This window comes from Notothenia coriiceps, unplaced genomic scaffold (genome assembly GCF_000735185.1).
Source record: "Notothenia coriiceps isolate Sejong01 unplaced genomic scaffold, NC01 NC01_scaffold00017857, whole genome shotgun sequence".
In the NCBI taxonomy this organism is placed as follows: Eukaryota; Metazoa; Chordata; class Actinopteri; order Perciformes; family Nototheniidae; genus Notothenia; species Notothenia coriiceps.
Genome location: NW_011350558.1, coordinates 148,150 through 170,720, shown reverse-complemented (window position 1 = coordinate 170,720; position 22,571 = coordinate 148,150). Strand labels below are relative to the sequence as shown.

General features: G+C 39.1%; 1 protein-coding gene across 1 annotated transcript in view; it reads right to left on the bottom strand.

Annotated features, from left to right (window-relative positions):
• LOC104950648 (mitogen-activated protein kinase kinase kinase kinase 4-like) overlaps window positions 1-22,571 on the bottom strand; it is a 34,601-nt gene that overhangs the window by 5,943 nt on the left and 6,087 nt on the right. Inside the window, exons 4-18 of the mRNA XM_010777192.1 lie at window positions 20,384-20,449; window positions 14,773-15,099; window positions 12,984-13,118; window positions 12,420-12,554; window positions 9,305-9,375; window positions 7,565-7,638; window positions 5,324-5,412; window positions 4,948-5,042; window positions 3,917-4,001; window positions 3,591-3,758; window positions 2,312-2,420; window positions 1,865-2,020; window positions 1,562-1,705; window positions 791-925; window positions 519-619 (exon numbers count right to left, since the gene is read on the bottom strand). Coding sequence (XP_010775494.1) covers window positions 519-619; window positions 791-925; window positions 1,562-1,705; window positions 1,865-2,020; window positions 2,312-2,420; window positions 3,591-3,758; window positions 3,917-4,001; window positions 4,948-5,042; window positions 5,324-5,412; window positions 7,565-7,638; window positions 9,305-9,375; window positions 12,420-12,554; window positions 12,984-13,118 — 1,497 coding nt within the window. The 5' untranslated portion in view covers window positions 14,773-15,099; window positions 20,384-20,449. The remainder of the gene's footprint in view (window positions 1-518; window positions 620-790; window positions 926-1,561; window positions 1,706-1,864; window positions 2,021-2,311; window positions 2,421-3,590; window positions 3,759-3,916; window positions 4,002-4,947; window positions 5,043-5,323; window positions 5,413-7,564; window positions 7,639-9,304; window positions 9,376-12,419; window positions 12,555-12,983; window positions 13,119-14,772; window positions 15,100-20,383; window positions 20,450-22,571) is intronic.

The window sequence follows — 22,571 nt, the reverse complement described above, 5'->3', positions numbered from 1 at the left end:
GAGACACTTGTTGGCAAATGCAGTTTGGTATGACACTAAAAAGCTTCAAAACTCAGAAGTGGGGTATTTGATGACGTATTTAATGTCATAGAACTAAAAATAGAAACTCATAATTTTGTGATCGTGTTTTTATAAACAAAACAGTTTAAAAAACAATGACATTGAGATGAAAGAACCAGTAGGTGCCACACATCTTCGGACTTCATGAATCATTCCTGCAACTATCTATTGTTCTCTTGTTGGAGATGGTTTTAATACGACTTGGGTAACATTTGAAGGAATTAGAATACTGGCTGAGCAGGTTGAAGTTTGCATGTAACTCCATCTGGTTACCGAGGGTTTACCATTTATTGACCACTGAAGTCTGTACTGCATTTAAAGCCATTACATCTATCCAGTATCCGCAGTATACAAGGAGATCAATTGAATACCCTACACCGTAGCATGCATGGTATATGTTGCTTACATCGTTGTTCCTGAGAAAGTTACATTTTGCATTTCAATTGAATGTTACAAACCTTGAAGGCCATGAATTTGTGGTAGGGTTTTGGGGCCCAGGCGTACACCTCCACTGCGTTCTTCAAAGCAATCACCAAGAACTTAATCTTGTCGTAACGCACTGAAGAAACAAGATGAAAAAAGACCTCAACAAGTTGATACCTCATTTCTTTGACTCTGTACGTCTCTCTCAAAGAGTGTGCTAAATAATACATTTGTGCTGTATATTTTAACTGTAGCTTGGAAGATATATAATGTACCATTCAATATGCCCTTCGCAGTGTGTACTTACCCACTTTATAGTGAACACAACCCTCCAGGTCACCTACTGAGGTCCAGCCCTGTCTCTTCTCCACCTCTGGGTCGTTGTGCAGGATTTTATTCCTCAACCAGGACAGGTAGTACAGACGGAGCTTGTTCTTTTTACCTGGAGTAACAGCGCAAGATAGACAGAAGGGTGATCGTGAATCCTGATTAGAATAGATTTGAAAAGAAAGCAAAAACCATAACCAAAAGTCATATTGGATTAGCAGTAGTTGTGGTTGTTGCTGAAGGATAACTGTGAAAATGATCCCCTTGGCAGACGTGCAGCAGGCCCTATGACCTCTCCTTCATAGGAGCAAGACACAGACTTTATAGTTTGTTGTATTATTGATATGTGCACGTTTCGCCCCTTTTCGTTTTTTGGGTGTCATTGTAGGCATTTCAGGTTTCTATTTGATGGTTTTGTGTCTCTTTGTGATAATTTGCGTTTTCCTTCTTCCTGCAGAGTGGGTGTCTTCTTCTGGTCATTTTGGTTTGTCGTTTTTGTGTCTCTATATCTGTATTTGAGGTAATTTGAGTCTGTTTATGATCTGTTTATTTTTTTTGGTAAAGGCCAGGTGGGCCTTTGATGCTTTAAGCTTCTGTGCCTGTTATGCTTGTTCAGTAATTCATTTGATATTATTGCTGTAATTCTTAATTTGTCAAAAGCAAAGCTAATCTCCATTAGTCTAAGTGCAAATGCAGGTATATGAAGACAGAGTCAGTGTTTTTGTGTTACTTTAACCTACAGTACATGTACCTGATATGGTGATTAGTACATTGAGTCCTTCCAAAACATCCATCTGTTGAAACCTCCGTCTGCTGATGAGCGAGTAGACTTTCCCCTGCCCGCTGCGATCCAGCAGCCACAAACCGTTCTCTGTTCCCACTAACAGATTCACACCTGCAGGACAAACAGAAGACACAAACATTACACCCTACGACCAACATGCAATCATCTGCAGTGTCTGTAAAGCTGGGAGAAATAACCAATAAAAAACAAGCGGAGTATGGACACGTAAAAATGATGTATACTTAAAAACAATACAACAAAATGACAAACCCCAGAGTCCAGCACAGAGGACCTCAGTGTTGAACTTCTTCTTGTACTTCCTGATCTCTGGAGAGTCGCTCTGCGGTCGGATGTTGGTCGGGTTAACGTTCACCACCGAGCCCTTCCTGTGGTTCTCCCTCTTAATCAGCTCACCCTTAATGCCCACTACATTGGGAGAAATTAACCAATGTTGACAATGCATTGTGCAGTCAACTGAGTAAAGTGTGTAAGAATAAAAAAGTTGTCTTGTGTGAATTACTTCATATAAAAACATCTACAATAAAGAAAAGAAAAATAATGTATGGATTGAATTTCTTTATTTACTTACAGATTAATACATATGTATGAATACATATGTATGAATGCAGATCTCTGTGTGTGTGTGTGTGTGTGTGTGTGTGTGTGTGTGTGTGTGTGTGTGTGTGTGTGTGTGTGTGTGTGTGTGTGTGTCCTCACCAGGGCTCTGGGGTGGCGATGATATGGGGATCAATCTTGGATCGATGAATGACAGGAAGGAGGAAGAAGAAGACGTGGAAGTGTTTTTACCAGTAGGACTGCTGATGGCCTGAAGATGGACAACAACAAGAAAAACACATATAGTTTGGTTCTGGCTCCATATGAAATAACACACAAACATCACAGCTTCATAGACAAGTGACAATAACTTTGCAGCATCACCATTAACACTTAGGTTTCCTTTTAAACTTATTTGATTTCATTACTATTGTTAGAGACCTTTCTGAATGTGCTACCTATTAACTTAAACTGTGCCACCACTTCCCTCTGGTGGACATGTTTAACAAATGCAACTGGTCAAATATTTCTCCTTTGTTAAGGCAAGGCTGTGCAATGCCCAACACATTTTCACTTCTCTGTTTAGGTAACGCAGTCTGCTGTTATCAAAAGGGTTTGTCTTGATCATGTAAATAATCCTATTTTTATCATAAGAGATCTTTTGCTGCTTTTCAAACTTTAGAGCACTACGATTACAATACTAAGTTAACATGGACAACACACTAAGCTTTAGCTCTTAACCACAAAAAAACAACAAGCTGTTTAAATGACAAATACAAATTAATATTCCTATTTACATGGAACCGTGCATGGTAATAATAATAATGATCAAAATATAACAGCTGGAGTTTCTTCTTGCTTCTTTCCATCAAAATATGATTCTTCAAAGTGAATAAAGCCTTCCAATAATATTTCGGCAATCGTGTCGTTTAAAAGGTTGGTGTTGAGACATTTTCACATACTCATAATAACCCTCCTTATATGCAAATAATCCATTGTCTTTATTAGTATATAGGTTTCTCCTTCCGATCATAAACGTGAGCTTATATTTTGGGCTTACATCACCACCCCAACCTTGCAAATTGACACCTAGTTAATTTGCACAAAATGCACAGAGTTGGCCGCAAAGCGTAGAGGCTGTGTCGCACACGGCAGTAAAAACCCTGATTGAGTTGCATATTCTAAATGTCCCCTATACACGTCCAAAGAATGCTCCAAAAACCTGAATAATCCCACATTTCTATATCTAAAAGCCATACATTTAAAATCAGGCGTAATTAAATACATCCTAATTTATTTTGCTGTGTACATGAAATGCATCAACCAATTATAATACTGTGCATGTAAACATAGTCGCTGATATCCTAACATGGACCTTTTAAGTGTGTTGATTTAAAAAACTTGAGTTTCTCTGACTGCACTCTCCTCCTTATATACTCACATGTAGTTCCTGGTGTGTGGGGGATCGAGGGGCTGTGGGGGACTGCGAGTAGTTCAGTTCACGCCTTCGCTGCTCCTGGCCCAGTGCATTGTGGGTAGGACTGGAGGAGGAGGTTTTCTGCAGAAGGTCTGGTAGCATGTAGGTGTCATCTGCAGCTACACGAGAAATCTGCACGACACGGTAACAGACAAAGTATGAAGCAAGAAAAACAGTGTGTGTGTGTGTGTGTGTGTGTGTGTGTGTGTGTGTGTGTGTGTGTGTGTGTGTGTGTGTGTGTGTGTGTGTGTGTGTGTGTGTGTGTGTGTGTTTGTTTACTGGTAGGGTACCTGATTGAGATTGTGGTGAGGCTGCAGCACGATTCCATCAGGTATTCCTCTGAAGTATTTCCCCTTTCCATTGGACAGGTCAGACCTTGAAACAGAGATTTTAAACTTGAGCGTGACTGCATTTATTCCTAAAAAGCAGATCAATACATCTTCAAAATCCAAGGCAATGATTACCATCCACGGATAGAACGTTCAAACCAAAAGAGGAATAATAAAAGTCAAAAATAATGTATTCTTGAACCATCACCATTATTATACAATTAACGCGAATGAGATATTGGCGGTATGTTAAATATAAAATAATGAATAATTTAAATTGGCAAGCTATATTTTCAAGGTTTACATTTTCTAATAAACCGTCAATTATGCTATGGGAAGTTTGCATTTTAAAAATGTGCCGCTTTCCGTCAATACATTTAGCAATTTGGAGTTCACTTAGCCTTGGCAGTCAGCAGAACCTTTTCCACACACAGGTTTTTATCAGGAGACGCGACAGAATTCTGAGTAAGGAAAACTAAAACTTTTGTCTGATTATTATGTTCATTTCACAATTACATGTTGCAACAGGCCATTTTTCATAACTGTGGCATGGGAACACGGAAAAAATGTCTAAATTCTTTGTCACAACTTTTTCAGTGGTTTGGTATTAAAAGGAAGGACTGAGAATAAAATAAGCACAATGCCATTGGAGAGGGGTGCAGGAATGAGTCCATAAACCTAGACATGAGTCAGTGTTTCAACACTTCCGGTTCCCTCATTGTGGTTGGATGCCTGAAATGAGGTCTGTGGCTAACACAAGCTTAAGAGATGTTCCCATATTGTTACAACGACATAGTAAGTCAGAAAATACTACACTTGTGAATGTCCGAAGCTTCTATGTATCTTAAAAACCGTGTTAACTAAATGTATCTACAAAACGTCATCAAGGCAAACATTTGCTTTTAGTCAACGGATCCATTGCGATGCTATCTTCTAGGTCGGCCTACACAAATCACTTCAACACTCTATGATAATGATGATGAAGATCTTACCTGTTCCTCTCTTCGTCATCGCTGCTGCCAACCTCGTCACTGGAAGATGAATATTCTGTGGCCTTGTGCAGGCGAATCAGAGCAGATCGGACACCCTGCAGTATGGAGGAGAGGACAACATGAGTAAATGTGGTCAGGAGATCAGAGAAAGAGCAGAGAGGAGAATAATTACAATGTAGACTTTTGTATAATGTGGTTCAAAGAAGAGAATAACACAAACTGTTCCACATCTCAGCAAGAAAGACTAACAAAACATGCTTGGATGTCATTTACATTTAATGAAGAAGCCAACTTTATATTACTAGTCCTCATTTTAAATCAAGATAAATGTAACTACAGTTTCTTTCTTTCAGTGAACAAAAGACTCTCAGTGTACCTGTGTTTGTCCACTGGTCACATTGTCCTGTGTCCTCCTGTGCTGCTGGAGACGGTGTTGTAGAAGAGGACTCTCCAGCTTGAAGAACCCTTCAATACACAGATACACTTATTAGTTAGATTAGTAGCAGCTGTTGAGCAGGATCAGGGTTAGTGTTAGGGTAAAGCACTGAACTCGTACCATAGTAACATTAGTGCTGAGAGGTCTAATCACCATGGACAAATGGAGCCATTGTAAAACATGGCTGCCTTTGCTGTTGTCTATATGGGATCTTACATTGTGTATCACTAGGAGGATAGATTTACAGACATACACTGTAACTGTTGATACTGAATGATAGAGAAGATTTACTCCAACTGGACCTAAAGTCTAAAGTAAGACCTGCTGATCCTTAAGCAGACATGTTCCCCAATTCCAAAAAAGTGTCAGTTTATAAGGTTAAACTGGGAGAGAAATGTACTTGTAACCACCAATATAGTACATGCAATACAATACCAACATCCGTGAAACACCTTTTAAATGGATGCATGGAGTTTGGTTCAGTTCTTTGTCTTTGTTCTGGGTATGGACATCGTGCAATTCAGAGCATCGTAAACGATTTGACAAATGCTGGTCACATTAATGGGTGTCAACATCAAGTTGTTTGAGAGCTGGCCACTAGATGGCGACATATATTATTTACATAATTATACAGTATATGAACTGTATATTGTATATTATATTCCCTAAATCCCAGCCTGAATGAGTCTGTAAATATACTCGTTTCTAGATCCAGCCTCCTTTGCAAGATATACAGACATCTTTTCAGTGTACCTAAATGAAGCTTAAGGGGACACTACACTATAACAAGTTGGAGCACAAACATAATGAACACAAGGCGTGTCAGGTAAATAATCTAAAAGAAGCACTTGCCCTGGTCATATAAAACAAAAGGGGTTCATGGGAAATAGTCTTCTTTTTGAGAAACACAAGCACCACTTGTTTTTTCCCCATATTGGATTAACACTGTTTTTATCATCATAGGCATCTTATTCAATTGTACATGTACATGATTATCACTGCTCTAAATACACTTTGCAATCACAGTAAAGTTCAAAGAGGAAATTGTATTTTCCTCAGTTGCATCAAAAGCATATTAAGAGCTATAAACCCACAGAAAGCTGAAGAGAATCTCTGATCTGCTGCTCCGACCTTTTGGCTTGCAGCAAAACTGAGTGAGAGGTACCACAAGCTGCTTCCAGGCCACTACACACACACAGATCTTTGATACACATAATGTAATATCCTCCCAAAAGTCTTCTCTTCCCTCTGTATTTTACAGTCAAAACAAGAGAGTCCTTGATGCAGAGAGATCACAGAGAGCAGAGCTTTGAAAGAGGTGAGTATCTTCTCTCGAGACGCACAGGCTTTGAACTCATCACTGTGTTGGTATAGTACGTTTTTGTTCCATCTGGAAGTGTCTCTTTATTAGTGTAGGGTTTGGGGGTATGTGCTTTTGGAAGCATTATTTCACACCTATGCCAAATCTGTGGGAAAAACAAGCTGCAAACTTGATCACAAAATAATAAGAGATGTGTACATCTTAGAAAGGGTCACATGTTCTGTTGTGTGTACCAGGTTTTGTGTCTGTAGATAATTCCAGCTCCCTGCAAATTAAGGCATGATTTCCTAAAATGGCCATTTACCAATAATGATATTTCAAATATAAAAGTTAATACATGGACCCAGAGCATGCCCATCCAATATGCTAACATTCTGCCCATCGTGTTTTGAGGTAATTGTTATTGCACACTCTTACTTTAACTTAACTTCTTGTGTTTGTATACATATTTGTATTCATTCTTTGTACCTTTTATTGGTAATTTTACTTTTCATGTGTATTAAATTATTTATTTTCTATTTTTGTTGCATGTTCTTGCTTTAACTTAGCTTATTATGTTTTATTAGGCTTTTTTTAATTACGTTTTATGTGAATTTTAATATTTCTATTTGATTGATTTAATGCACATTCAAATTTGAACTTTTTATCATTTATTCTATTGTTTTATGTATTTATTATTAATTTGTTCTAAAATGGAGTCACTGTCACCAAACCCAATTTCCCCCCCGGGATAAATGAAGTATTCTGATCAAAACAAGCTATGACTACATGAGGGATAACAAAACTACCCATTTCATTTCAAGGAGCTAATAAACCTGTATTTGTATTGCTCATACAGTATGAGTGAAGATTGAACACACCTGGGTGGTTGCTGCCAGTCGGGGGGGCTCCCTGAGACACTGAGCGTTGATCTGCCACAGACACTGGACTGCCACTAGATGGAGAGAAACACACACACACACACACACACACACACACACACACACACACACACACACACACACACACACACACACACACACACACACACACGTGAACAGAGATCCACATTATTATATGTTTCTAATCTTCAGTTTACCCTTCACGCTGCCACTGCAATGACACAATTTCCCCACCATTAGTTTCATCTAATCGAAAATAATAATCCAAGCTAAACTAATGTGATGCACCCGTGACAGATTGTTCTCCAGTAATGCATGCCAGTATGCTGAATTGTAGTGTGATATAAATCCTCACAGTAAATAAAGCTCAGTATAGCTGAAAAGAGAACTGTGTGGGGAAGAATCACCCTGCTCAAAGCATGGTCACAAAACCGAAGATTACGAATACTTTTTATTATTCACCTCCTATTTAAGACAAATACTTGTTTTGTTTCTTATTTAAGGACAAATAGCAGCATTGTGTATTTGTTCTCTGAGAATTGTCCACTTGTTTGCTTGTTAGCTGATACTTATAGCTAAACTAGTTTGTGGGTATTCGCAAAGTTAATCACACCTCACTTTTATAACCAACTCTTTTAGGTAAGTATATAAAACACGGGTGACGTACTATCTTTAAAATAAATCAGCTGGATGACAGGATTTGAATGTAGGAGGACAGTGTGGCTTTTGAAATATAAACTTGAGCGGGCCCTGTTAGGTATTTTTTGGGGTTTTCCCTTTCCTGCAGTGTGCTATATAGGTTTTTGTGCATTCAAATGGTCTGCAAAGGCTACCATTCCCCAAAATGTGATCTCTAAGCAGTTGACCATGCTAACCAATCAGAGCAGACTGGGCTCTGGTTTCAGACAGAGGGTGAAAAGAGGTGCTGCAGCACAGGCAGTATGAGAAAAATAAAGAGCTTTTTGAACATTAAAGCATGGAGGCGGTTCAAAGTAGAGGCACAAGATGCAAATATGAAACCGAAAATGAGCTGAATAGGGCCCCTTTAAACATCAACATCTGGTAAGTATGTCATTGTTCATCTAGTTTGTCATGATTTTGACTAGATTGTTTGACATATTGTATTTGAATCACATATGCCTGAGGTGAGGGCTCAAGAGTGTTATATGATAGAAAATGAATGGCTAGTTGATATTTTTTGCCATCTGGTGTAAATGGAACATTGACATTAACATTGTATTACGTCAACATGTTAGCAACCAGTGGCCTCTTTACACATCAGACATGGAGTTAGATTAGCATGTTATAAATGAACTGTAAGAAGAATATAATAATCCTGACAAAACAAAAAGCTTTACATGTTTTTACAGATGATAAAAGACAGACGAAAATCTTTCAGGGAAAAATGTTTATCCATCAGAAAAATTATTTTTTAAGTCATAAACATATGACATAAAATCATTTAGATCCGACTTATGGCCCTTAGATCCCCTTAGGGCCTTGATAGAAACCAAACAATGACCAGAGATACATTAAAACGGTCATTTTGAACTACGCAGTCCGATGATAACTTCTGTCAAAATAAAATACTAATTTTAAACTTCTAAAGCTTATGATATATTGACAATATGTCAGTGTATGTACTAATAAAACATGTCAACCTTCATAAATGACACGTTTCTCTTTGAGTTAGCTGTACACGTTGCAGTTGTACAGTACCTTGAAGCTGCCCTCTTGTGTCCCATCACCAGCTCGCGACAGTAGAACTTGGAGGTAGTGCGTTCTGGGACCTGGAACACACACACGAGAATTGATTCATCGTAGTCTCTTGACAGACAGCTAGTGAAAGCACAAATATGGCCACCTCCTGCTGGCCCTGACTGCTTGTTTCGCTTTTCATTAGTTTGCTCTTTACGAGGATATGATGTCTAGCCAGGCAGGGTTTCAGCTAATTATAGGAAGGTTTCTGCGGTTATGAAATCTTTATGTACAACAACTTTGTAACTTTGCAAAGTGCAGTAAAATCTTTAACAACTCAACAGGAGATATTTATTACTGAGAATCTAATGAGAGCGTTTGGCTTTGTTATTTCTTCACATTTCATGTTTAAATTCCCAAAAGCCATGTCCAAATCTCACATAGGGATTGGAAATATTATCTGACTCAGGCATATTTCCTAAACATTTTTCAACAGTGTTGCATTCATGACACGAAAAGATTGTGAAATGGATGAACGATCATTCTGGTTGGGAAAGCACTGCGTTTCAAACAGGATCTTTCAACATTTCTTTCTTCTAAAACTCTCAATGGTACCAACCAGCTGGTGACTTTTTGACCTTTCATCTCCTGGGGTCACATGACCTAGTTACAGAGAGGAAGACACACCCAGCCAAGCAGGAAGTCAACTGTGGGAATACCTATCAACCTTCTGACGAGTTGCCCACATCCTGCATCTGAACGCACACGCACAGTCACACACTCAGTGTCAGCTGCCTGTGGCGCACACATGTTATTCAAATTAGATCAAATGTGTTCATTTACAAGAAAAAGGTTGAGAATATCTTTATATTTTGGTCAAAGAAATATAGTTGGAAATATTTCAAAATCAGATTTAGTTTTTAAATAAATTGCAATTTTAAGAGAAATAAACTCAGACAAATAACGTTAATTTCTGTAAAGGAATCGGAAGGTATGAACTTTTGCACTGTTGCTTTAATAACTTTAGTATGTTTAACTGTCTGTGGTAAGTTGCTGTTTTTTTGTTTTTATTCTCATGTTATTCTCTGTGTGTCTTAAATGTGTTCTGTTTTTATGTGAAAGCACTAGATAGATAGATATATTTATAAACTTTATTGATCCCAATTTGGGAAATGATTTCGTTACAAAAGCAGCAGTGTGTTCGGACATTAAAATACAAATACTTAAATAGTGGAATAGAGAAAATAACAACAATATTATTTAGAAAATGTCCAGAATACTACAGGAGCATACTGTATAAACATTGGAAGTTACTAAGTAGTTTTAAAGGTGCTTCATAGATAAAGATGATTATTTAATTTTTTAATTATTACCGGTATTCTTCAACATTTACTCTTCAATTTCAGAATTACAGAAATACTTTTCTCAGAATATTACCTTTTTTGTGGTATTTTTAAACCTAAAACGGACCAAAATGCTATTGAACTTTAGACTATAGCTGATGTAAAATGATCTGAATTATTGTAAAAATCAATACATGCACAGATTTGGTGCAGCACATTCCTGTGAAACCCTATTCTAGTGTAGGTCCCTGAAAGCTAACTCATTTAAATCCTCACCCACATGGTAAGCAGCCACCACTCTGCAGTCGCATTAGAGAGCACAGAGTTATTAACAGCTCTACCGACTCCATATGGCTCCTGTTATTCACCAACATGACATAGCGAACAGACAGCTTTATTGGGCTCCCCTCCTCTCTCTGGAGTAGTTATTAGTTGTTTTATCAACTCCATATGGTGTTCTGTTAGTAAATACAACTCACAGCGTCTTCTGTTCATAAAACACACAGCAGGGGGCTAGTGATGTGAGATAGAAAGCAACAGAGAGACTTTTTCAAATCACAGCCATGTTTTTAATTAAAAGCGCTTTATGATTAGCCTTAAGGCGAGAGGTCGGATTTTTTTTTAAAGGGGGCGTACTGTCTATCATCTATTGTAGGCAATAGGGCATTGCAGTGATGACGTATTTTTGTTAGCTGATCCAGAAGTTAGCATTGCAAGGGCGCTAACACTAACCCTAAACCCTAGCCCTGACAGACTGTGATTTTTAAATATAAATGCAATCACCAATAGTAAATAGCTAATGTTAAGCTATAAACAAACTACATCTCTGGGATTTTCTCAATGTCGAGGACACTTCCTTGGTAGGACATGTCTTCCGAGTCAGGTCCTTCAGAAGCTAGGCAAGAATCCTTCCTGGCATTCGGAGAACGAAGAATGGAACAGGCTAGCAAGTGTGCAGGTGTGCGTCATATGAGAGGCTCCGCCTTACATTTTCCGCAAAAGATTTTTGAAATTGGTCCGTGCGCAATTGTGGGGATTTTAAGACCGCGGAGGATACACTGGTGCATCCTCGAAATTTCCCGCAACGAAGGATTCAGTCCTCGGTAGAATTCCAAGGATCCTGGACATTGGAACAGTCCTTCGGCGGGATTCGATGAAATAGCATCCTTGAAATAGTGGCTCTGGAGGAGCCTTCCTCGACATTGAGAAACACCCGGAGTCACATGACAACGCTAAGCTAAAACAGCTAATGTTCGGAGTGATGACGTATAGTAGTCTCATTAAGCCACTTGATAGCAACCACTGTTTTACAGAAACACATTAACTAGTGGGGTATTAACGGAACTATTTTATTTTATGGAACAAAACGGTCTTTTATATGCCTGTGGTAACCACAGACCTTATTTCAGGAAATCTGACCAAAAACGCTTAAATGTTAACTCAAATCAGGATTTAGGACTTATTCCTGCAACATTCTAAACAATTACCATGGATAAGTACCTGATAAAACCCCACTTCAAATATCGAAAGTGTTTCTCGAAGGTAAATCACAACCAATTCTCTCCCAAACACCCACAGTGTTCCAACCTCGTGCGATAGGCACACCACTTCCTCAATTCAGTATAGCCAGAATTCAGGATATTATGCCAACCTCTTGTGATGCAGGCTACAAGTGCCTGGCATGACTATCACAACAACTTCCCCTTTCTGCAAGTTTACTTTCATTTTAGTTTATGTAAGTCGTCCAACCTGCTGCCATGTGACATGAAGCAAATAGGATGGTCGGTGCTCACCTTAGGTGGCACTCTAGAGTCCCAGAAGACGTCGTCAGTTGGAGACATGGGGGACAACGGGGACAACGGGGAGATGGCCATATCTGACATGGAGCTGCTGTGAGGGGCGTCTCGACTTGAGCGCAAATTGGCATTCTGGGGAAAGAAAAAAAGGATTACCTAAGGTTTTTTGTTACTGTAATTTTAGTTATACAAGACTTCTTCAACAGTTTGGTCGCAAAGTAAAATGTCACCAAAGTGGGTTACAGTACAGTAGATTCATTGCAAACACAAAAAAAGCAAACACAATTGATGCAAATACACCAAATCTGCAAACTTCTATATTTGCACAATTTAGAAATGTAAGACTCTAATGAGAACTTAGGTAAACACTATTTTGCGTCAGTTCTTCAGATTCTCTTGAGGCAATCTCTGCAGAAAAGCAAATTATTTCAGGTGCGCATAATAATGCCAGTTAATTTAAACCAACCCGCAGTCAACTAAATGTGCTAACAAAACCAAAACCAAATAGAGCAGAGGACATGTGAATACAACACATGTGGAATATGTTTTTATTGTGTATACCTGGTTGAGGTGAGCCCTCTGCATGGCTGGAGTACAGGGACTGGAGCTGCTCCCTGAGCCCAGCCTGGACTGTACCTGGCTGGGGAGACCAGCAGCTAAGAGCAGCCTGGCTAGGTTTGATTCCTGGAAGTCCATCTAAGAACATAAAACACATGTATGACACATGTGTTTGTGTGTGTAAATAGTCAAATTAAAACTGACTATTTTATTAGGTAGTCACACTGAGATCAACATATACTTTTCTCACACCAAGTACAATCCTAACTGTCTTACCCACATTAAAGCATTTTACATAATATATATAGCATGTATAATGTGGGACAGAATAAGTGATGATAAATGGTGATGATTGATGTGGAGCAGTCTTGACACATCACTTTGGAAGCCTCCTATTGGCTGATTTTGTGTTTTAGGGAGGGCATTGTGGGTGCACATGATTGCAGTCTACACTTCGAAAAACTGGAGTTCAGCACTTCAGTTTCACACTTAAAATCATCTTAAAAAGTGACTTTAAACTACTTTATACAAAGCTTACTTACTTTGAAGTTTAGCGACATTCTTAAGAAATGTAATATAAACTAGCCCTGATATGAAAGGAGCTACTATCACATAACCAAACAAAACAGCTCAGTGTTGTTTTTTCTTTGAACTTGTCAACACGAGATGTACTCTAGGTTAATTGCAAATCAGGCATTAACACCCTAAGCATTAAACAAAACACTTTAAAGCAATTGTAGGCACTTTGATGCTGATCATCTGAGAGTTTGTACTTTATAAATAGCACAGGATGAAATATGTGATCACACAGAAAACCTCGACAGTCCAAAATATCTATTTTGTCCAATACAACAGAGTTCAGGATCTGTTGAATAAATAAAACCTACTTATTTTCTTTAGTCAGCCATTTGACCCCCAGCTGCTTTAAAACTAAAATAATATAATTGGCACCTTTGCTGTGCTTCCTGTTCCAGTTCCTTGTGTGGTTTATCCTCTATGCTAAGATAAGCTGCAAGGTATAAACCACATGTTGTCCTCTACACAAACAGCAACTGCCAGCATGCAAATATATAAGAAAAAAATACTTGTGGCTGATAAAATCGACATGTCTTAATGGCAAGACCCGAATACTTTCAATTCCGTTCCAAGAGTTCTTGCACATAAGATCCCACGGGTCTTCCTTCAGTTCTTTCTTGTATACATGTTTTGGTCTGAACTGTGAACCACATTACCATTCTGTGTAACATTTGGCAAACTGTCTGCAGACCTTTGTGAAGTTACGTGAAACTAACATATACGCAACGTGATGAAAAAAAAGGAAAGAGGATAGGTAGAAGGGACAAAACTATGACGGCGTGTGAGGGCCAGTGTAAGTATAAACACACAATGGACAAATGAAGGATATTTTCATGTTGCACCACCTTCATGTGTGCATGATGCATTTCCCATTTTACTGTGGTGTGATACATGTAATCAAAGTGATGTGACCGTGACTATTTTGTGTATTTTATTCCCTGTAAATGTACAACTTTAAACTCAAAGAATATCCCAAATAGTTTTTCTATAAATATCACCTCTCTTCCAAAGGCTAATAAATATATTTATTTTGTTTACCTCATTGGACCTCATACGCCATTGTAAGAAACGAAGGTAAAACAAATAAAAACATGGACAAAATTAAAGTAAAAAGCCATCCAATTCAACGAAAGTGAGACACAGAGATGCAGACTGACAGACATGGGATGTAGAGGTGATTAAAAGTGCATCACAGCGGAGGGAGGCAGGGTTTTACCGCGGAGCGCTGGCTGTTTGCGGGGCAGCTGGGCGCGGAGGCAGCCACAGCAGTAGCAGTTGTGCTCCCACTGTTAGCCGTTAGCTTCTGAACCGCGGCCCCAGGCTTCTCTCTCTGCCTCTGCCTCTCTCTCTCCCTGTGTCTGTGGTCGTGCTGCAGAGACAGGAGCTGGGTCTGGTCCTTGGGCAGCGTGCGGTGGGACCTCCTGCCGGCTGAGGGCTGCTGATGCTGATGCTGGGCCGCAGGCGGCTGGAGCTTGGCCTGCGGCTGGAGCTGGAGCTGGAGCGGGGCCTTATGCTGAAGCAGCTGCTTTGGAGCCACGGCTCTCTAGGTAGCAAACGTGAGAAGCACATATAGATACTGACAAAGCCTGGGAGTGTCTGCATGGAATCATGTACATGTATACTGTACTATGAAGATTGTTGTTTAAATGGAAGATCTGCCTTTGCAGCCTATACAAATAGGGCTTCAGATAGCAAGAAATACCCTTTTCACTTAATGTACCTTGTCTTCGAGGTGAGATTTATTTCCCTACATATATAGCCTATTGTATGTTAGCAAGTTTTGTAACATTAATGTCACTTATTCAAAGAAAAGAAAACATTTATAAAATGTTTACCCCATCCATTTCAAAGAGGATTTCTTTTAACCTTAAACTATTTTTTTTAACCTTAAACTATTATCCTGGCAACATGTTATTATTTTTCTTCCTGTTTTTAAGGTTAACAACATTGATTGGGATAGAATTGTTTTCCTCCTTTGTTTCTTTACCGTTTCTCTGAAATCACTTTTATTATTAGCTACAGTTGTTCTACATAAAATTGAAAACACATGCCCTATCATAAAACGTTGGTCATTTCGACAGATTTAAAGCCGATTTAATGAAATTTTACATATTGTTTGTTGAACGACAATATTCTCAAATAGCGTGCAAACTCATACAGTAGAAAGTCCTGTTACTCGGTTATCAAATTACATTTCAGAAGCAGAAATCTCTTTAAATACAAATCACAATATTATATTATGGCAGATTTTCTAATTAAGTAACATCTGACAGAAATAATAAAAGCTTCAACTTCTGTGGTGAATATGTGGACTGTAAGAATGGGATCATGACAGTTTATGTATGACTTACTCTTCATATCAAGTTCTTCTAATTTCACAAAAACTGTTTTAAATTAAAAATGGTATGTTCTGCAGCTTTCAACCCTCCCAGGTTCCGTAGACTCTGACAAGACAAACATGAGGAGCTCAAACAAACACTGTATCATCAAGCTAGTTGTGACACACATTCAGAGAAGCACATTGATTGATTGGAAAACATTCATGAAGTAGCAATCAGCGTAGCGCTGGCAATGAAGCGCGGACATAAGACAGCATCTGGGTCTCTGGTGGTGAATCTGATTTGCAAAATAAACTTTCTCGTGAGGAAACGCAATCAAAGCTTAAATAAAGAACCACTGCCGTCATCTGACAGCTCTGCCTGTCTGCAGGCTTACAGCTGAAGAACCAAGAACCTGTTTATATTTCCAGGAGGAGAACTTTAAAAAATAAATAAAAAGGAAGACAGACTTTTCATAGATGTTTGATTCGAAAATGCATTCTACGTTTGTGCAAATCAGCAACTATACTGAGCTGCGACTATCTAAATAGCGAAGTGAAAATATAGTCACTCAGCAATCCAATCTTTTTGTTTAAAAAAAACAACAAAAAAACACTACTTCAGTGTATTTTATAGTAAAGCAACAGAGGCAAACTTTACAGTATGTATGCACTATGGCTGGACGACGTTTTCTGTGATACATATTGACATACAGGAACATTCACCTAAAATTATATTGCTCTAAAGAAACCTTAGTCTGCCCTCGAAAACTATGCACACATCTTAATGTCGACGCTCAAACAGGAAATGACGCGGCCCTAACATACACACACTTTCACTCATACAGAAAGTTTACAGAGAATCACAACAATTCCTCATATCTTCTATATATATCCTGAAAGAAACTTTTAGCAAGCCATTCAGTTCCTCTAAACGTAGAGATACTCGTTTTCGATTCTGTCCTCCTGCCACGATAGATGTATAAAGAGAACTGGAAACAGCGTTGGAGGTGGGGGCCTGTTCATTACTATGAAAGCTGTTCATTGTCGCACAAAGCCAAAATAACCTGACTCTCGAGAACGAAAATGTCCAGATCATCCCTGGATCTTCTGCATCCATCGGGCCTTTAGAGGGGTGCAGTGATGACGCATTATAGGAAGCTGAACCGGATATTAGCATTCTCAACTAAATCCAATGGGGTTTTCCCATTGATTTTGAAATATGGCACACAAAGCTCTGTGGCAACACACATTAACGATACTCAACATGTCTTGTTCAGCAGGATTATCTCCACACATTAATACATTTTATGAAAGTAGAAGCATCATTTTAATCGCCGAAAGTAAATAGCTAATGCTAGACTACAAATGACCTAGATGAAGGTTGTTTGACTTCACATCAACACCGCTAAGCTGAAGGCAGCTGATGTTTGACGTGAATTAGCTTCATTTAGTCGCTTGTTGGCAACCACCGTTTTTAAGTAGAAGCTTCAGAAATCAACGAGTGGGGTATTTACAGACGGATATTCGTAAAAACGTGAACATGTTGTACAGCTTGTATTAACCACAGATCTTATGTAACACTTATGAAACAAGGGAGCCTAGAAGTAAAGTAAAATGCTAACTATTTTCAGGGTTCAGGACAGAAGGGACAATAACTATATAAGGTTAATAACGTATTTACAAACTGTTAGGACCTAACGATTTAAAACCAGGATATGCAATTATTTGTACTATAGTTAAAAGACTGGAAAAAATGTGTTTTCGGCCAAATGACATCATGTGACTGATACAGACGATGCAAAACAATGGTTTGGCACATATTTTTTCTTTAATGCCCATCGCACTTCCCGGAGGCTTGAGGAATGACCGTGGTGCAACATGAGGAGTAAATTAGCTAACATTCATGTGACTGCTACTATAGAGGGGAAACCAGCAGCCATTTAAGGCTGTTTCTTGAGACACATTTAACTAAAAGCAGCAGTACCACTGCCCTGAGAAAAAAAAAAAAAATTTCACAACTATAATATAAATCACTTCATAGTTCTATCAGCAATGTGCCATTGAAATGCAGACCCGGCGCCGTGGGAGGGCCCTCCCATTTGACATTCCTGCCCTCCCCCAATAAACACGTTTTTTATTATTTATAAAAATTAAAAATGGTGAACTTTAATGCTACGCTGTATGTGGTGTGAAATAGTAATATCAGCGTAATAAATGAAAAACAGGTATGAAATACTATATGACAGTAAAACAAGAATACAGTTTAAAAGGGGAGTGATTTGTAAAATATCCATAAAGAAATAGAAAATCGGTTAACAGTTCTGTTTCATATGGGTGTTGAGAGTACTGTGTATGTGCGTGTGGGAGTGTTGCACTAGAAAATTCCGCTGTAGCGCCCAGTACATTAATGGGAAACCCTACATGTTTGAGCACCCTCTATGAAACGTCAAGCTACCCCACAGCACCCACAAAATAAAATCTCTGGCGTTGACACTGGCCGCGGCACATGACGGTTTTGTGTGCCCTCCCATGAAAATCATATGCCCTCTCTGTAGATTTGTTCTGGCGTCGGGTCTGTTGAAATGACCAATTCTTAAAAAAATATTTGGTAACGATTTAAATGGAGATGTGGAGGCTCTACATGAAATAACCAGTCGTTAAGAATAAAAAAAGTGAAAGATGGAGACAAAAATAGAAAAACATGGGTGAATATTTAATTAAATATGGTTATTTCATTAAGTTATGTAATTTACAGCTCGCATGACTGATTTTGAAGGCTACAACCTCTGTACGTAAAAATGTTAGCAGTATTAATAAAAAATGTATAGCCTCCACATCTCCATTTAAAACGGCAATAGACGACTTCCAAATATTTGATGATGTGGTGACGATTGAGGCAGCAGAATATGGCGTTGCTGGCATAGGAAACGTAGAAAAACCATCTGCTGGGTTAGTATAAAATAAGAGAACACACTAAATGGCGACAAAACCTACCGAAGAAGAAACAATATCTATGTTACCTTACGGGGGCTGATTACAATTACTGCATTTAAGATATGAAAATTATACAGCTAAATATCAGAAAATAAATCCCTGACATTTAAAAAAACATATATATTAAAAAAGTTACAAATACATTTGTCTTTGTAGAGTTGCAGAGGGCTGTGGCCATACAATGCCTCCCAAAACATCTTGCTTCTCCTTTTTTCTGTGTTTTGATTAAGTTTTGTGAATATAAAGGCTATGGAGTAACATCAGGAGCAACTGTCATCATTATATAACATCATAACAACATCAGGGTGGGAAAGGTCAGACAGGAGAGAAGAAAGGAATTAGGGATGTGAGAGTGTCTTGATGCCTCTCTAACCCCTCCTGAGATCAGACATTTTCGGAAGAAAAGCAGAGAGATGAGTGAAAAGGGAGTTGTGAGAAGTGAAAAAGATGACATGCTGGGAGGGAAGAAGGGAGAGAAGGAGAGGGAAGGTACGCTAAGCAGAGAGAGAGATGAAGAGGGGAGGCTTTAAAACAAAAGGGACGGCATGCTGTGATAAGCACCGGCTTTAAAGCTCGTGGAGATGTGACACTGCTGCTACAGTACACACTGTCACTGTTGTCCCTCTCAAGCTCCACACTAGCCGAGAATTAAAAAGGAGCAATCTTTCACCGCCTCCTCCGATGAGAACTTCAAAATGATGAACTTTCCCAGCCCCAGCAGAGCGTCAGGCTTCCAGAGCACCACTCAAACTAACTGTGTTTTATACATAATTTCAACACCAGTGAAATATGAAGACAATATAGTTTGCTCTTTTGTTGTTCTTCCCTGCTGCATTGCAGTGACCTCAAATATTTTCCTTTACGATAGGGTTGTGAAGAATCACTGTTTCATTTGTTCTTTTCGTATTCAATTAGTAATCCAGAATAAGAAGATACCATTTATTGTTTCCCCGTTTATGGATACAGATAGCAAAATCAGTAGTAACCATTTCCTGGTCAAACTGAAATATCAAAAATAAATGTAACAAATAAACAGGCAGATCTACTCTCCCTTTCATGAATGAATGCAATAATCTTTTTGCAGTTTTTTTATTTTGGATTCCGAATTAGTATGAAAAGAACACATGGCCATTAAAGCAGAAATATTCAAAAACGTGGGAGTCATCAAAGAGTGAAAAGAGACAAGCAGTAACTTTCCAAGATACCTCATAAAAGAAATACATTAAGAATGATCAATAAGGTCAAGAAGAAGGAAACAAATGTGAAAACAAAGAGATAAAATTAGCAAGAACACAGATACAAAAGTAAAGAAGTGAGGAAGAAAGAAAGGAAGAGGCATCATCTACCTGAAAGGTGTGCACACACACACGCCCACAATGCAGACTCCTATTCAATGTGTTACTACCAAAAGCAACGCGCCTTCAGAATATTCAAAAATAAATCCCACCTCATATGAAATATAGAAGAATTGATGACAAGTAGTAAGTAAAAATAAAGAGTGAAGGGTAGTTACCTGCTCTGCGGTGGAGTCCAGAGGCCTGACTGACACAACGGCACTGCGCTGTCTGCCTGCCTGGTCCTGTGACACACACACACACACACACACACACACCGGACACACACAGAGAGACACTGGTTGAGATGTCTAAGTTGTGTTATATTACTTTCATCGGATTTTCTTTTAAACCACAAGAAATGTCACCTTAATAAAAAATCTAATCATCTCGTTTGACATTATTGCATTTTTGTGCAGTCCATGAAAGTAACGTATGTTCACAAGAATGGCAAAACACTGTCACACACACACACTTTAATTAGGGGTATATAAGGTCTTGAGCAGAATCCTGAGAGGTGGGAACTAAAATATTCAGTGTGCAAGATGGGACGGAGCTTTTAGCCCACGCCCTACACTCTAAATATTACATTATGACCTCCTTTTTGAATATTTCCTGAAAATACAGTCCAAACGGGACATTTTACATTAAAATGTGGGATACAAGTTACTCCATGAAATTATTAGCAGTGATTGCAAACTAGTAACAACACGGCCGATTGTTGTGTTGCCTTATCATGGCCACAAAGGTGCACTTGAATCCACCACAGAGACTACAGCCAGAACATCGACTATGTGCCCTTGAAATCCTCACTCCCTCATCTTTTTGGAGTTTCTTGTTGGACAGAAAGCTTTACTTGTAGCTAAAGTAATGCTAACTGCTACCATCAACTTCTATAGTTAGCCGTTAGCTCAGTTTGCCTCGCTACCAGGACTGGGCTCAGAGGGGGAATCTGGTGTTTACCTAGCTTAAGACCATAGCTTAAGACCACTTGGAGGAGGGAGTATTTGAGGCTAGGGAATCCTGATGGATGGGCAACAGTACTGGTTAGAGTCTAGTAACATTTAATCAGGCTCGACATTAAGGACTGCCCGATGGCCCGGGGCCATCTAGTATTTAGCTCGGGCCATGAAGCCTCACCTGCTGGTTGCCCGATCGGGCAATCTATTATACCAGTATCATGCAGCTCGCGGATCCAGTAATGAGTGACCCGACAGTAAAACTAAACATATCTCTAACTAGTTTAGGTAGTTTGAGAGGTAATTAAAATAGCTACGTGTGATATTCTAACCTGAAGTGTGTGTTTTGTCCGCTCACCGCTGCATGTGATCATGCAGAGCTGCGTGTCGACTCGTCAGCAGCAGCTGATCTCTCTCTCCCGTCAGATTAGACTTCACTCGCGTTTATGTCCATATCGATCAGATCCAGCTAGTTTTAGCTAATGATATGACTACCTGCTTATTAAAAGACACCGTGACCTAAACAATAAGTGTCGCTATGCAACTGGGTGATGCCACAAAGTATAGCGCAGCATTATGCATTTGTTTACATGCCCACCGGAACCCCGAGGCATTAGCAACAGATCAACGCACAATCAACCCATACAGCACATCTCTTTCTCCACATTAAGTGTTACACATTAGAATTGTCTACTCTTGTCTGTCACATACTCTTCTTGTCTGTCACATAAGTGGCGCAACTGACGCGGTATTGCGCTAAAGGGAAATTATTTTTGACCGGACATTTTGACCAAAGAGATTTAGATTTGCTTGCTAACGGGAACTCTGACGTCGCCATTGTGTGTGCTTCGCGGATGCACTCGGCTGCTCGGGTCTGCTCNAATTGACTACTCTTGTCTGTCACATACTCTTCTTGTCTGTCACATAAGTGGCGCAACTGAAGCGGTATTGCGCTAAAGGGAATTTATTTTGACCTTAGAGATTTAGATTTGCCGGCTAACGGGAACTCCGACGTCACCATGTTGTGTGCTTCGCGGATGCGCTCGGCTCCTCTCGACTGCTGCTCGGGTCTGCTCGGTCAGCTTCCGGATGAGGAGGCATTCGTTCGACCAACTTACAGTAGATAACATTACAAACATTTTTAACAGGNGCATTCCTTCGACCAATTTAAAGTAGATAACATTACAAACATTTTTCAACAGGGGCCATAATAGTGTAAATAATGTTTGTTTTGGCAGTTACAACTGAATGTAATGTTTTCTACTTTTTTCCATCGGATGAAGGCATTTGTATCTTGACCAACAACTTAAGTATTTCTTATAGCTATGCAGGGCATGCAAGCGAGCAAACAAGAGCAAACAAACAAGTGAAATGAAGAATAACATTGACATTGTACAATATAATATTG